Source organism: Rhea americana, unplaced genomic scaffold (genome assembly GCF_003343005.1).
Source record: "Rhea americana isolate MKP2758 unplaced genomic scaffold, rheAme1 scaffold_75, whole genome shotgun sequence".
Taxonomy (NCBI): Eukaryota; Metazoa; Chordata; class Aves; order Rheiformes; family Rheidae; genus Rhea; species Rhea americana.
The window spans coordinates 767,593-784,385 of record NW_028186923.1 but is presented as its reverse complement, the minus strand read 5'-3'; the positions used below and the strand labels follow the sequence as shown (position 1 = coordinate 784,385).

The window sequence follows — 16,793 nt, the reverse complement described above, 5'->3', positions numbered from 1 at the left end:
GGCGAAGAGAAGAGAACGTAGATTATGAGATACTTTCAGTTTAAGATAGATTGATGGCAGCCCGGAAACCAGATGATGTGAATGACCCACAGAAGCATGTTGAGATGGGATGTGACTAGAACTCAGGCTCAGAGGTTTTGGCAGGACGTTCACGTTCACGTTCACGTTGGCTGGTCAATTAGGTGCTATCTGTATGTTGAGAGGAATGTGAGCGTCAAGGCAGAAGATGTCCATTCATTCATCATCTCTTCTAGTACACCCAACATAAGCTTTTGCTGGTCTCTCACTGGTGTTATTTAAAGGATAGAGGTACTGCTGCTAGGATCTGCTTCCTGCTGTGTGCAGACCGCTAGGTGAGCACGTCAGCTATTGAGGCTGCAGCACGGTTTTTCACATCGTAAGGGTGAAATAGGATGTGAGCTGCAGTAACRTTTTCCATTCTTCCTTTCTTGGGTTTGCAGGAAAGCAACACTATCCTGCATGCAGCCATGCTAAAGCAACATTTACAAAAGCAATGTTTGTCTCTCTGAGCTAGGTCCCATATTCCAATATTTACTAGTAGCCTGTGACTGCAATACATGGGAAGTGCTGCTGAATGGGCATTGCTCGCATGCCGTGAGAGAAGAAGAGGCAGCAAATTCCAGTGCTAARTGCAGCTGCACAGGTTAGATCAGAGCAAGTTTTGCCATTAGCTGCTTAAAAATAATGAGAGAATTGCAGACATTACGATGGATTCTGGCTTAAAAATAACGGGAGTTTGGGGTTCTGGATATGAGATGCTGCATTTGTCTTCTTAAATGGAAACACGTGAAAGTCAGGTCCGATTGGCGTAGATTCAGCTTTTCCTCTGTTATGTAGTCATTTATGCCTGTGGAAGGTGAATCAGAGCAGTAATGTTTCATGCTCACRTGTGCAGAGGTAGATGATTATTCCCCCTGCCATAAGAGCAGAGAAAGCTAAACTTAATAAGGAGTTAAATAAACCGTGTCAGGCTAAAATCAGACCCTGTCAAACTCCAATGAAGACAGTTTAACAAGTAGTGGATTGATCTTGTGYAGTCATATGAAAGACTGAAGGATTTCAGGTATTACTTACTGAGATAATTTCAAGTTGTATTTCTTTCTGTATTGTGCTATTGTACTATATATATGTTTGCTATTCACGGCTAGCAAAAATAAAAGTGAAATTGCTTTTGTCAGTGATAGCTCTACAGTTTACTGAAAGCTGGAGTARAATACATACGTAGTGGACTAGAATGTCCATCCTCGGCTAGCAGCTTTTCACCTGAGTTTGTTGCTAGTATTTTAGTAAGTTTGGGTTGTTTGCAAAAATAATTTCTCAAGGTCAGTTTGCATAGTCTGGCAGGGAAAAGGCCATAGCAAGAACAAATGGCCCAGAGCAGTGGAGGAYGTTAGAGCTGTGGTGGCTCATCGCTGTTGCGGCCAAGCTGAGCCCTGGGAGTGGAGCTGGCAGACCCAGGTGGTTGCCAAAGGGCCATACACGCCARATAGACCCAAACCTGCAAGCACTGGGCCAAGGGATGCAGATGCCAGCAGGTGAGGAAGCGTCACCTGTAACCCAGTTCTCCCATTCGTAAATATTGTAACCATTAGGAATTATACTCAAGGTGAACATTATCAAATGATAAATGGATGTAATTTCTCTGCTGTAAGCATCTTGATTGCTTCTGTGTGTTTATGCTCCGAGCGTGGCTAACAGATCAGACTCCGCAGGGTCCACCTGTGCAAGGACACTGAGGGTAGAGACTCAGCTCCGCTCTTCAGATACTTACTTGGCATGCTTAAAGGTAGTTCCTGCTATTTGTTAGCTTGAGGAGCTCTTTAGGTTCCACCATCTGTGTTATCCGATGACTCCATCATCTGTCGTCTCCAATTTTCTATAGTGGGAGCTTAGACACCAAGCTTGTACGTAGACCCAAACATCTAGTCAACTGAATGTAGATGTCTGGACTTAGAGCTCACCTTCCCACAAGTTTTTGAATACAACGTCACCTTCGATGGAAGAGTGGTGCCATGCTGCCCTGCTCAACTAAGAAGAGGCCTCTTCAGCAGAGGGAACCAGAGACCTCTATATTGTGTGGAGGAACTGAGAGTTTCCACAGACCCTCAGATACCAAAGTAGCTAGTAATGGGCAGTTTACTGAATTACTCTCTGTGATTCAGGTACCCAAACTCCACTAAAAAACCTTGTAGATATGTGTCTGTGTTTTTTTAAGATCTTGCCCTTGGTACTTCTCTAATGATGTTCACCTAATTGAGTCCTCGTTAGAAGAAGACAGTGCACTCATGCTTATAATACATAAGTCAACATACAGAATAGATCAGAAGCCCAAATCTGCTCAGTCTGACTGTGAAGCAAAATAGTTGTGTCGTTCTAGTATATATGTACATAGAATTATACTTAGTCTTCTGTTTGCRCATTATTTAGATCAGTGGCCCATGACTAAGGATGCTAAACACAATCTCAGTGCAAATATTGTATCACAACTGTGCAGCCAAGAGAACTGAGACTATGGCTTAATATTTTCTTTCCACACATCATTACTCTGGAAATGCCACTGGGAAATTCCTTAATTCCCTCTTTTTTTTGGATTGATGACAATATGGAAGAGGTAATAGTATTTATTATTTATTATAATAATATTAATGAGTGTTAATAATAGCTTAGGGAGAATAAAAATGCTAAGCCAGTATTTAGTGAATGTCACTTTTTTATATAAAGCTATCCTTTATAAGCTGTTTAGATAATTCAAGACTTTTAATGATCTCACAGTAAATTAATTCTATTAATACAGTAACTAACCAATATATACACAAGGACTGACCAAAAATGACCTGCAATTATGAAAAGAGTTTGCTTCTTAGTTTGAAACCAGTGGCCMAACCTGCCTTTCATGGCAGCCTTGGCTGGTGAAATCAAGCCTAGTGCTGCATGTTTGGCCTCGGAGAAGGTGAAGTGACTGCAGACAATCCCTGAGATGCATGTGCTAGATCAGGATATAGCTGACCACTGGCGTTATTACTGAATAATAAATTAAATATTTAATTCGTTGTTCATGTGTGTTGGTAGACCAGCTTTCATGAATGCTTCATGAAGAGCTCACAGACCCTTAAACTCTGTCAAGAGATACCTTTGAACATGCGTGAGCAAAGCAGCGTATCAGACTCCRTAGTCAGATGTACAAGAAATAATTTCCAAGTATCATGGGAAGCCCTCTGTGTTTTGCTTATTGCTGTTTGATTTTCAGGGTTATGAATGGTTCAGGGTGGTATATTTAAGGTGTGATTTTACTGTTAGTTTTTTCTTTTCTCTCTCTTTTATCCCTTTTTCATTTTGTTCACACTTTTCCCATGTCACCTTGGCCCTCTGTTTGGTGACACCTCAGCTGTGTCCACTACCACGCTCGCCCCGAGCCCCAGCCCCCCGGTGCCACCAGCCTCTCTGACTGACGCCTCTCCTTCCCCTCCAGCCGTCCCGAGCTCCAGTGTCCTCCCCTCTGCCCCCCGAGATGTCGTCCCTGTCTTGGTCTCCAGTCGGTTTGTCCGTCTCAGCTGGCGCCCGCCCGTCGACGTGAGAGGAAGCGTCCAGGCGTACACAGTCTACTTCTCCAGGGAAGGCGTCAACAGGTAGGTGTTGCCGGCGGGAGCGCACGAGTGTCCCGCCGCCCTCCTCTGCGTGGGYGCGTTCCTAAGAGGGCCTGAAGGCTTTAAAAGTACCTGGCAAGTGATCCTGGCAGCTTTGTCTTCTCCTCCCCATGGGGAGAACCAACGTGAATGTCTTTCCTTGCAGGWTATATCTTGTAGATGTCGTATGAGTTCATAACAGTGCTCATCGTCTTGGTGTTAGGGACGATTTATGATGACAGTGATGCCCGTGGATCTTGCCTCCCCAGCTCTAGCTCAGCTGTCTAACATAAAATATTAGYAGCTCCGTGTTTTACTTTTCATCTTGCTCTGAAGACACAGGCTCAAGTTTTGTTCGCATCTCTAGCAGAGGTGACTTTGGTGAGCTCTAATCAACCTGAGAGGAGACCTGCCTTTAGTGCAAAYGGTGTACAATCTTGGAAATAACCCGGGCCAGGACTGTATGAAGGTTTTGCATTGTTGCAAGTAAAAGGGGACGAGCCGGGGTTGTCCTGGCCACSTGCGTTGGAGCTGCAGGCTAGATGGCTGTTTTGCAGGAACGGCCCCACACACTTTTATTCGCCATTTGCGTGATCGCCCAGCATTGTGGGCTCATTTTACGCGCTCAGAAAGGTATGGCGTGTTTACTTGGGTTTTGTTTTGTTTTCCTAACTTAGAAAGTTGTCTGAGGCTTGAGACACCTGGTATTTTGCTCTTCCCGCACATTGCGCCCTGGAGCGTGCTGTCCTCCACCCCGGAGGAGGGGTCCTCCACCAGCGGAGTATCTGCACTACCACAAAGAAAAAGACAGTSCTTATTTTTGCTGATTTGCTCTTGATCTTATATACGTCTCTAAACCCGCAAATAACTCCTCCAGTACAACCTCAAGATACACGTAATTACCTACGTATAGTTTTAAAGTAATTCTGCCTTCTCTGTGAGAATTTACCGTACTGTATTTAGATTTTAAAATTAAAAATCTACTGCATGTTTTTATAAGAAGTGAGAAACGTTTATGCAACAATATATTCCTGCTCCTGTTTCAGGCAAGACACAAGGGCTAAAAATGCAGCTTGGTTTTTTGATTACAACCTTTAAAATGTCAAATTGGTTTGAATAATGGCTTCTGATTAGTATCCATCCTTTTTTTTTTTTAATGACTGTTAGCAAATATTTTTCCCAATAAAGGAAATTAAATGCCCCCGATCTTAAAAAAAAAAAAAAAAAAAAAAAAAAAAAAAAAAAAAGGCCCCTCATAATAGTAGTAGTATTCCATTTCAACGTAAAAATCTCTGGCACAATGTCCTCTTGCAAGATTGGGACTATTTTAAGATTATTTGCAGATAAACATTCACAACCATTCACTAGAACTTTTTCTACTCACAGATTAATAGCTGCATGATGGTCACTAGAAGCCAATAGAGCTTGCAGATTTGCTTTCTACATTATACAGGCTGAAGAAATTAGTCAAGGGACCACTTAATTGAATACAAAAACTTATATTTGATTAAAGCATACCTTCAAGATTCGCTTGGCTTCTGAAATATCATTCCCAGATGAACTATTTACATTTGTTTTGAGGTTTGCTTATTATAATCGAGAACTTTATATAATTTCATGGGAGAATGATAATGGGAGCTGAAGAAAGAAGTCAAGGTGCTAAAAGTCCATCCATTTTAAAATTAATAGTATTCATTTCACAGCAAGGAACATTAACATGACTTGTCTTACTTGAAGTAACTAATTAGGTGTTTGAAACATTATAAAAGCATTAGTTACACACCTAAGAGATATATGGGAACAGTAATTATCTTTTTTACACGCTGATACYGTGATATAACATGATCTTCACTCACTGGAAATTACATGTCGGAGCCTCCATTTTACAAAGAACTGAATGACTTTAGGCAAGGTCTTTTATTTTTAGACTATTCTTCATGACCAGATTTAAGAAGACCCAAAACTTAAAGGTGCCGAGGTCCGAGGTGCTGGGTGCTTTGATCGCCTGCCCTGCGCTATGGTAGCACCCGTAGGCTTCAGCGGCAGATGTAGCCAGGGACCAGCTCTCCAGGACCCCCTGGGAGCTCCCAATGCTAAATCCATGCCTTGTTAATCCCGGCCCTGCAAGTTGAAGCCGGCGATGGCCTTTGTATCTGGGTGCAATTTCTCTCATCAAACTTCAAGTATCTGTGCTGAAACTTGAGGGAGAAAATAGCCACATATTTTAMAGTATCCATCTGACATGCTTTAGACATCTATTTTAGAAAGAAAAGTGTAGGGTTATTATATTTATAAAGAACTTTTTTTTCCTTTGCTAGCTGGAGGGTTTAAGGCATCATAAAAGATGTCACTGTCAGGTGTGACATTGGCAGGCAGCCTGTCTAAAACCAGAAAAAAAGAAATTACTATTTTTTCTTGCAACTCATAATTGCATTGTGGCATTCATTGCCATAGGATATCACAGAAGCCCAAAGCATTAATGCTTTCAGGGTGAGATTTGACAGCTTGATGGGAGGTATATCCACCGAGGTGTCTCTGATGATCTGGGTGCAACCTGGAGTTAGATCCACCAAGGTGCCTGTGATGATCTGAGTGCAACCTGTGTGTGAGAAACTCCAGTAATCCGTAGCCAGGAATACCATGCCAGGAGAATAACCACAGTATTTCCATCCTGTTTCTCTGATTGCTCTGTAAGCCCCCGATATCTGGCCACTGTTGGGACACAGAATGAGCCTAGGTAGGCTCTGTTGTGACCATTCCTGTGGTCCCAGCAGGCGCAGTGGGAAAGTTCAACCYTTTCTTTTGTTTTATTTCTGTCAGTCATGCAGTGTTCACTTCATTATTATTCTGTCCTTAGGCAAATTTGGAACATTTATTTTTTGATGCAGTCCATTTCTTTCTTCTTCTTCTCCTTTTTTTTTTTTTTTTTTGTTTGTTTGTTTGTTTGAATTTGCAAGATCTTTCACTAATGTTTGAAAATGAAACGGGGAAACGACTGTGTTTGGAGGCAATGCACCTGGCAGCCGCAGGCCATTAGCCCAAGGTGCAAGGTGAGGAGCATGAGCGTGTCTCCAGTTTTGAGGAAGAATGCTTCTGGGCTCAGAGGCCAGGCTCCTAGCACTTTATTTGTGAGATACTCTGCACCTGTCAGCTAGAAACCCCAAAATATAGAAAGCAAAACATATAAAGCCTCAATTTGTTCAGTACTTTTCTGAGGTACAGAGAAGGAGAAGCCTGAAGCCTCCACTCTTCAAAACTGCTCCAGAACTGGAAACAAATCATACGAGCCTGGTGTTGGACTTAAGCTCATTCCCTTCGGAAGGATCTTGGAGGCGACCTTGGGAACGATACGACCAGCTTTGTGTAGGGTGAGCTGGCTGGCCTGAGAGTGGTTCAGCCCTCTCACTGCCAACGACAGCTCGTGAGGTGCATCAGTTTGACCATGATGATGTCCTCAGGCCCTTGTACAGCTCCTGGCTTCCGTGGAACTGGATTGCCCAGTTGTGGGTTCTGGAGAACAGGGCTAGCCTGAGCACAGCGTAGCATCTGTCACTCTGCCAACAGGACCGAGGTGCACCCTGTGCCTGGATGTGTGTTTATCAGCTGGAGTGGTTTCTGGCTCCAGGCCCCAGCAAGATCAGCATGAGGGTCCCATCACGCAGTGTGGAGGTGCCTTGAAGGAGCTGGACCAGCATGCAATGGGCGTTGGAGCTGCTGAGGTTACTTGGAAYGATGCAGCCGTACGTATAGTCTAATTACAGAGCGCTGCCTTTGACGTGTCTGGTTCCAGGCGGGTGCGGAGCGTCCCGTGTAGGTTTGAGACGGAGAGTAGCAGCCCTGGATGGGCTCGTGCCTGTGATCTGGGCCTGATTTTTTCTGTTACTCTGCAGTTTTGGGGTTAGATGCAGAACAGGCTGTATCAGAATTTCACGCCTCATCCTAGCGCTTTTGTGACGGTGTGCGAATGCTTTGCACCTAAGTCCCAAGCTATGCAAGATGAGAGACTGMTCCAGCCCCTTTAGCCTGCAATGTGGATTTGACTTAGCTCAGGAAATTACAACACCCTACGGGCAATTCAAGTGCGCAGAGTGCAACATGTGTGTGTGCACTTTTTTATTTTTCTTGGCTAGATACTGGGAGCAGATTTACAACTTTTCCAGAAGTGCATATATATATATATCTCACTACAGGTAGCACTGCCATAGAGAAATACTAAAACAGAGATCTGACTGGAGTTTGTTTTTGTCACTTCATCTCCTCCTTTCTTCTCTCACTTCTTTCTCACTATTTTGAGGCTGAAAGTTCATCTTGCGGCTTTTTTATTACCGACAAAAAAGATGTATACAGTAAGATACAGTTGCTGACAGTCCCATAATCCTGCAGCAAGGAGGTCAGGATGTGTATTTTGTTACCGCCACGAGTTCCTTCATTTCAAAGGATTTATGGAAAGCTTGCTGTTGTTTAGTTCAGACGTTACAGGACATCTGCCTGCAGGAGTGCTGCTTTCGGTGCCAGTGAGCTTGTTACCCATCCACAGAGGCCGTTTGCCATGCAAGTTGATTCCTACAACTGAAAATAGAAATCAGAGAGAAGCAGCAAGAGAATAAAATTAGACAAGTTGAGCTGCTGAAGCCTAGCCTAGCTTCTGTTCAGAAGAGCAAAGGCTCTGCCTGCCAGTCGCCTCGTTTGAGAGCAGCAGCCTTCCCAGCTCCGCTTTGGCAAGTGTCACCAAAAAGCTTTCTGCTGGAATAGATGTATTAAACCACCCTTGCCTCTGATAAGGCTCAATATGATAGTTTTCCCTGGAGTACGCTCCCCAGAGTTGGGTTCAGTAGGTTCTCAGAAGGCTGGAGCAGTGGTAGATGCCACGCTCATAGGATGGGATATGCTGTGGCCTGAGAAATTGCATTTTATGGAAATGCTCCCCAAAGGAACAGCGTGCTCTGAGCTGTTGGTGTACCTGGTGCAGCAATTACAACTGCGGCAGCACTACAACCATTCGACAATTAGTTGATTCAGTTTTAAATGATTTTTTCACAGCATGAAATCTACCTTTTTTGTTACTGTCATTAGCTTTTCTGAGAGCTTCTAGTAAAGGAGCAGAGCTACGCATGCCATCCATAATAAATCAGTTACAAAGCAATTTTACCTACTTGTGTTTTCAGATTGTCCATGAAATGACTGTGATTTCATCCAATTTAAACTCAGCTCTTCTGTTTAGAGATTGTGTTTTTCCTRGGTAATCCTGTGCTAATGATTGTAGGTCTGTATCTCTTCCATCAGTCATTTGCTCTCATATCCAGCCCACAGCTCTGTAGAGCTTGACCCAGTAGAGAGCAGCTGGTGCCAAAGCGCAGACACCCCCGTAGCTCTGGTGTCGGGACGACGACGAGGGCACCCTTCAAAGGGTGGGTGCTTGATCCCGCTGCCCGTGACGGAGCTGCCGCTCCTGGCGTGGTGGCAGGAGGCGCCYGGCGCGGGGCTGCTGGGGGCACGGACCCGGCTCTGCCTGCAGAACCGTCAGGACCTGCTTTTCCACTGTCAGCCAGGTGTTCGTGATGCGCGTGCATCTCACTTTCTACGTCGCAGATGTTTTCCTTTATTGCATAGCTGTTTCTTTCCATCTTTTTTCCTTTCCTGTTGTACTGAGAAAGGYAAAGAACCAATATAGGATATTGCTTATGAAGTGTTACAACACAAATCCTTTTTTTAGTGTTTGCAGTATTTCCTATGGACCTTATTACTTGAATTATTTTTTTAAAGGAGAAATCAACTTAACAGAAAACCTGTAGACATATAAGCCCCAAAACGAAGTTCGATAAGTAACGCACCTTGCAAGCTATGATCCAGTTAACTGAGTAGTGCTTTAAGATCAACATGCGTGTTTAAGTTAATTTTCCTGTGTGATTTATTTATTTATTTATTTTATGTAGAGAGCGGGCACTCAACACGTCTCAGGCTGGGACGCTTCAGCTGACAGTGGGGAACCTGAAGCCAGAGGAGACCTACACCTTCCGCGTGGTGGCCTACAACGAGTGGGGGCCCGGAGAGAGCTCGCAGCCCGTCAAGGTTGCCACGCAGCCCGAGCGTAAGTCTGCAGAGTAACGGGGTCTCGGCTAGGGCGGCTTTAACGGTGAACTGCGCCTTCAGCACCTCYCCATTTACCATAATTCATTAATTTAAGGTTTTCGCATGGCATTTGCTAGTAAATATTACAGCACAGCCCTTCTRCTTGGTAAATAAAACCCTTCCGAAATTTGTAGTAATTTTTCCTCGTTGTTCTGGAGGTACTTGCAGAGCATTTGGCCTGATCAGCAACAGCATATTGTTGCTTAGCGTCCTGACATTGATTATCATACCTCCCACCTTCTATTATGTGGCAGCATATGTGATACAAAACCTTTGTTTTGATAAATAAGGAGTTGTTTTTCAATCAAGATGCATTATAAACTTACTGGAACATACACAGACTTTCCACTGGAGTGAACCCTTTGGTTTATTCATGTTTAAAAGCAAATATTTTGTATTAGTTAATGTTTAGCTATAGATATGTTTTATTAATCTTCAAAGTCATTCTTCTGTAGGTAATTTTCTCTTTCTCATATGTCTCTTTTGATTTTAACTGTTTCCACACATGCCTGGTCTCTGGAAAGAAGGTTTCTTTTGGTCTGGTCTGTGGCAGTTTTTTCCCTCGGACCATCCGTTGTCCCAGACCAAGGATGCTGCAGAAAAAGGCCTGCAACGTTATTTGAGCCCTTCCACAGCAAAACTCGTTGTTCAGAAGTCCTGTTGATCAGAATAGGAATGATACCTAGTTTTTAGTGGCTCGGGTGGATGCAGCTCCTGTTTAAGTAGAGCTGGGTGCTGTACCTCTAATTACTCGKTCTGAGAAGAGCATATTGGCAGCCGCTGGTTCGTAAGGCGTGGAGGACCAAACGGGTGGCTTGTGGGAGGCTAAATTCTCCTTTTACATCTCTTCAGTAAGTCCTTGCCAGAATACGTTCTTCCTGGGTAATAACTTGGAAAACCTAACACTTAACAGAGCCACAAAAACTGTTTGCCGTGGTCACGCATTGCCGTGTACCGGATTTTAACCAAAAGGCAGGATTTGTCTGAAAGCCCCCTGTTGCGTGAAGGTACCATGTGCTGGGAAAACACAAAGTGCGTCTGCTTGATGCGTGGCTGCAGGTGACTTGTTGCTGCAGCCAGGTAACGTAGATGGGGATGACTCTCCATGGCAGGGGCTGGAGTAGGGGCTTGGAAAAAAGTCATATGTAAGGCAAGCATGAGGGATGGCTTAAACTGGCTTTTACACAGTTGAGCTCCTGCGTGGGAGGAACAGAGCSACAGGAAAGACCGTCTTGTCTGCTGGGGCGTTCAGAGGCAGGGYTGGAGATCCCCTGATGAGCGTGGGAAATGGGGAGCGTGGTGGCCCCCGTGGGCGTGAAGGCTGGACCTGGAGCATAGGAAGCCGGGAGCCAGCACTAGGCTCCCGCTCGGAGCGAGAGCTGGAGCCGGCACCCTTGGAGGAGGCTCCTTGGTGAGCTGATCTCTGCAGCTTTGCTCGCCAGGAGATGTGAATTTGGGTCACGGGCCACCAGCCAGGAAACAACCCTAAACAACCCCAAACCCGTGTGAGTAGTGATGTTTTCAAAGTATCACCTGAGAAATTTAGATTTCTGCTTTTTCTGAGTTCCCTTGCATTTTAGATGTCTTCCGTTCCTGCTCTGAGATTGCCGTGCCGCTTACTGCACTTATTTCCAGTTATACAACTGTCATGTTCAAACATAAACAAGGTTGCATTTCAGGCCTTTTGGGGGAAAATAAGGGTATGAATCTGAGCCTTTTAGAAGTAAGGAAACATTTTAACCGTCAATAACGCTTAGAAACACAAATGCACATATTTCTTTATATATATCTATATATCATAGATATGTCTGTCTGTATGTGTATGATTTACAGAAGTAAAATAATATTTCATTCCGGAAAATTCTTTCCCCTTCCCAAAATGCAAGCCAAAGCCATGCATCGCTACCCCCTGCTGTTACGCTTGGAAGCTGGCAGGACACAGAATTGCCTCCTCTGCTTAATGCAAAGTGTAGGCATGTGGAATATCTTTCTTATTGAATAACTTCGAAATTTCTCTGAAGTGTCAAGTTTGAGCATGGAGAAAATATTGTTTTCCATTTTTCTTTTCATTTCTTCCTGTTGACCAAATTATCTTATCATTTTGAGACAACTCTCTTTGGTCCTGGAAACCCGTCAGCCTCCGTGCGCTGTCTCTTAGAACATGCTGTAACTATTGTACAATAAATTACATGGCTTCACATAAATTGAATTTCCACATTATTTGAAAATATCAGAAGTATTATGCAATCTGGCATTGTTAAAGAAGAAAAAGCTGATGAAAAAGGACATCTGAAATTCATGTCTGTCAGTGCCTGTTTCTAAAAGTGCATACATTTTCTCAGTAATCAGTTTAAAAGATCAACAGCAGAAGTTCCAGCTTTTGAAATAATCATCCAGACTATATGGGCTACATTTATGTGAAGGTTTTTGTCCCCAGATTAAACCGCCCTCCTTTTTTTTTTTCTTTTTAGTAAACTACAACCCCTCTTTCTCTGCCTTTATGGTATATAATTTCACTACAGCATTATCAGTGAGGATTTAAATCCCTGACTGCTTAAGCCTTGTCTAATCTTTTCATACCACATGTGGAGACTTTGTGAGTTATTATTTTGGCTCCTCGAGATGGTGTTAAAGCAGCTCGGCAGCAGGGGAGGAAGCGGCGGAGCCGTGCCGGTCCTCCCGAGGTTTGAAGCCTAGTGCTCCCGCTCCCCGCCGCGGGACCAGCTCCGTKCTCCTCACCGCCCTGTGAATCCCGACCAGCTTCCTAAGCAGTCTCTGCCGCGCGTATTCGAAGTAGTCGGTGGAGGAAGAGACGTGAGTAGGGAGGCAGGTCGGGATCTTTGAGGGCTTCATAAAGAATAGTTAATTACTGCATCTTTCTGAGGCTCCCAGAAGCCCACCTGTGTTTCCATACGTCTGCCACCTCCTGGATTATGGCGAGGGAGCAAATCTGGGACCCTCCCACAACTCCCCACCGAGTTGGCCAGGAGGGCTTCTGCTCCCGCCTGCCTGTCCTGCGCACAGAGCCGCTGCACGGCTCCCTCGCGTTCACCTGACTCAGCTGGAGGGCTTGGGCCAGAGATTCAATGTTTTTCACCCTTCACCCTCCACTTTAAGGTTGTTTGTGTGAGCAGGGCGGCATCGGCTCTTCATTGCATGCTCCAGGCCCTGTCCTGTCCTGCAGAAGGACATTCTGCTGCTTCTGGTTTTCCCTTTGGGATCCTTCTGCCCATCTCAGAGAAGCCAAGTGAAGAGAAGAGTGAGTAAAATCAGCAGCAACTTTCCYGGGGACATTTGGGAGTGCTGACTGCAGGGCTCGCTGGCGTTTTTGCTGTTAGTTCCCAGCAGGGCAGGGKTATCTGTGCACGTTCCTGTTTCCAGTAGAAAAACGTAAGCACAGTTGCACARGGGAAGTTGCCTTGCCCTGGCAGCTGAGTTGGAAACCAGTGTTTCAGATGCCTGGGATGTGCTGCGTTAGTACCTTTCTTGCTGTTAAAAGGGAAAACTGAAGAAGGTGGAAACTTGTTTAATTGAGGGAGGYGGTGGGCCTGCCATTTCCTCCTGTCATGTTGCCCATGAGCTGCTACAGGATGGAGATGTTTTTACTGGTCCTGCTGTTCCCAGGTGTTGAACGGAGCTGGATTAGGTGCCCTCTGTAGCACCCAGTGCACCATTAGGTCTCGGTGACAGCAGCGGGAGTTAGGGGCTGTTAGTACTTGTGGGACCAGATCTGGACAATCTCGTGTGGAGGGTCAGCACCCGAAAAGGTTTGGGTCATCCGGTCAAAGCATTTCTGCTTAATAATTCCTGAGGAATATATGAACAGGAAAGGAGGTTCCTTGGTCAAATCAGCATTTACAGCGTGGAAATTCCATTGTGGCGTTCTCTGTGGTTGTGGGTAACTGTGAGTTTCCATGGGACACGTTATGGTTACTGCAGTGTTAATATTACTTCCTGATTTRTTTTTAGTCCCCTGGCTGGAAGAAATATTTTCAGTTGACCATGCTAGACTTTTTATTTTGAGGACTCAGGACACTCAGGTCTTTGTTTCAGCAGATATTCAAACTTCTACTTGACATTCAGCAGRCAAACATCTACCAGGTGGTGTCGGACAGACTTGTGGTTGGGCTTCCTTAGCAATAGAGCCAGCTGAGTCGTTACGTTGTTCTAATGCATAAATGCATGTTACTAAGAGGAGACAAGCACTCGGGCCAACATTCTTGAGGCTCGGCGTCTATCTTAGCTATTAAATTGGCATCCAGATTTCCAGAGAAGCTGAGTCTGAGACTGGAGCCTCCTGGATGCCTGTGCCATCCTTCTGCCTTCAGTCCCTTACACTGACCCATCCCGATGTGTGCCCAGCCCACCCTTTCCCAAGAGCACTGACTGTGGCCGTTAGGCACAGAAGTATATAGAGTTGGGGTGGACTTAGGTAATAAATGGGACGCCCTACAGCAGCTAGAACGTGATCTTACATAGGAGACTGTTCGACTTTGGTAAAATCATGGAGATCCTAGTCTAGATACTTTTGTAGTTGCCTTTAATTTCCATCACCGGCTGGCATGTACCTGTGCTCAGAAATCAATCCTGTTGTGATTTGAGAGCATCATTTTTTGCGATTTTTGGTGGGGAAAAATTTTGTTTACTGCTTCCTGGCTGCACCTGAGACAAATAGTAGCAAGAACTGCAGTCAATGCTACATTAAAGCAATTGCACCGGAAGCTGCTGGAGTTCTTTTTCTGTACAAGTTTTGCTGTAGAGACAATATTCTTTGAAGTTATTAGTTGCAAAGRGAATGTTAAAAGGACATAGACAAAACCTCAGCTGCAGTCTACTTTAACATACATTTCTTGTGTCAAATGTCAAAATGTCAAAACTGCATAGAAAATTAAAAAGCTATTAAAATTAATGCTATGAAATTTCACATAAAAGGCCAAGGGAAGCCACGGATATCTTTTAACCCCATGTAGATGTGCCTTTTCATCAAGCAATAATCAGTTCCACGTACGTTGACCTGTGCAAATTCTGTTTGCAGAATAAACATGTGTTAGAGTAATTGAATTTTTTGAAGTCTTGTGTCAGACTCATCCAGTTTAGACCCCAGTGTACACACAGTGCCAGTCATCATCCCTTAGGARGCTGGTGGGGTCCTGGAGCAAAGCAGCACGAGTCCTGCCGGGGTCAGATGCGTGGCGTTTCGCAGGACACCAGTGCTGCCATCGCATCTTCGTCAGCTGCTTGGGCTGCTCCTTCCCGTCACGCCAATGGTCGTGTTGTCAATAAAAATAATGCTGAATTACATTCCTGGTTTAAAAGAAAAACCCRCCTTGGAGAGCCCTGGGGAGCGCTGGGGGAAGGGTTATTACCCCCRCCGCGAGGAAGGCTTACGAGAAAGCCGGGATCGATGCGATGTCCGGTGTGGGTAGATGATGGGTCAGCAGCCTTGTGCTTTTTATGTCTCCATCTGTCACTTTTATGACGAGAAGCATCTGCCCGTTTCCCAGGACATATGCTGTGCGGTCTTTTAAGGCTTTTGGTCAAGGGTGAAGTTGTCCCTTACAAGGGCGGATGCTGCTTGGGGTCTCGAGGTGCCGCGTAGCCCGTTAGTGGCAGATGGCCAGCGCTCCTGGGGCAGCCGCGATTGCAGAAAAGCACGGTCTCAAACTCAGTAATTGCTTCTGCTGTGGCTGCCCTGTACCAAGGAGATCAGTCACCTTTAAACAGTAGGATCTTTTATGATACATGGAAACCCAACCTTTACCAGCAAGACCATTAAGAGATTTTTGCTGCCTCATGATAGCCAAGGTCTGGCTGAAACGACAGCAGTGCGGTGTTTTGAGAAGCCTGTCAGGCACTGCAGTTAATTTATAAAGCCTCTCACCAAGGGTGTCTAGATCAGGGTTTTGGCAAAACAGAGCAGAAAATYGCCTTTCTGCAGGTGCAGTACTCCCTGGAGTGGAAGTAAAAGAAACTCCTCCTGCTGCTCATTTGCAAAGTGYTCCGAGCGCAGGAGCTCGGAAAAACCTTCCTGCACCCCAAAAAACGTCATGGCATTTCCCTAGACCTGGTGGGCTCCCACAAGCACCTGGAGGTGTCCTGCAAGCCTGGGCCACCCCGGTTGCCCTTGGCCTGCCCACGCTGTGTGTCAGACATATGCCAGGTTCCCGCRTGGCGCAGTGGCCCTCCCTGGCCTGGGTTGTGAGAACCCGTCCCTCCTCACCAGCTCTCAGCCTAAAAGAAATCAGTAATTAAAAAAAAAAAAACTGTAGCTAGTCTCATCTAATGAGGKTGTCACGGGGCTGCATGGGGTGTCTTCTGCTGCTGCAGCCTGTCCCCTGTCGGCTGTCACAGTGATGAACTGAGGACACACKCTCCTCCTCTTCATCCATCAGTCTATAACAACATTACATTTATTACTTTAAAGGAAAAACCTGTCTCTGTCCAAGCCTGCCACCTCGTCCTGCCAGATTTTGTGCGTACAGAAAGATCTCCAGGATAGTGAATGGCTCCTGCCGCTTCGGACAGCCTGCCTTTGGAAAGGCACGGGAGATGTTTATCAGTATATTGAAGAGACAGGCCAGGCAGAAATTTAAGCATCTCCGGTGTATTGCTTCAGTAGTGAATTTTCCTTGTCGTTTGATAAAAGTGCGAAGCAGTACTGAAAAATGTGTTCTGGAGAGTCATTAATATCCTCCTCATTTGTGTGTACTCTTCCGTAATGGTTCAGTAAAATACACCCTGGGGTAACTTTATGCCATTCTTACATGGTTCTTTAATTTTATGAGTAATTTACATGGAGGGTTGGGGCGGGGGGAGATTTTCAATTGCTTTCGGTTTTAATGAAACGTGTCTTCCCTTTGTGGAAGTTGGGGCAGGCATGAAGGCAGAAGCAACGTTGTTTTTCTCTCTTACTTGGACTCCTGCTGCTGGCTTCCTAGACGCTTAGTTTTTCTGAGCATTTAAATTTTTCTTCTTCTTTCTTGTGTAAGTAACATTTGCTTGTGGCTGGAGTGACTTTCC

The 16,793-nt window shown here is 45.1% G+C and overlaps 1 protein-coding gene across 1 annotated transcript in view; it reads left to right on the top strand.

Annotated features, from left to right (window-relative positions):
* DCC (DCC netrin 1 receptor) overlaps positions 1 to 16,793 on the top strand; it is a 547,514-nt gene that overhangs the window by 367,391 nt on the left and 163,330 nt on the right. The window contains exons 8-9 of the mRNA XM_085322164.1: positions 3,491 to 3,647; positions 9,578 to 9,732. Coding sequence (XP_085178290.1) covers positions 3,491 to 3,647; positions 9,578 to 9,732 — 312 coding nt within the window. The remainder of the gene's footprint in view (positions 1 to 3,490; positions 3,648 to 9,577; positions 9,733 to 16,793) is intronic.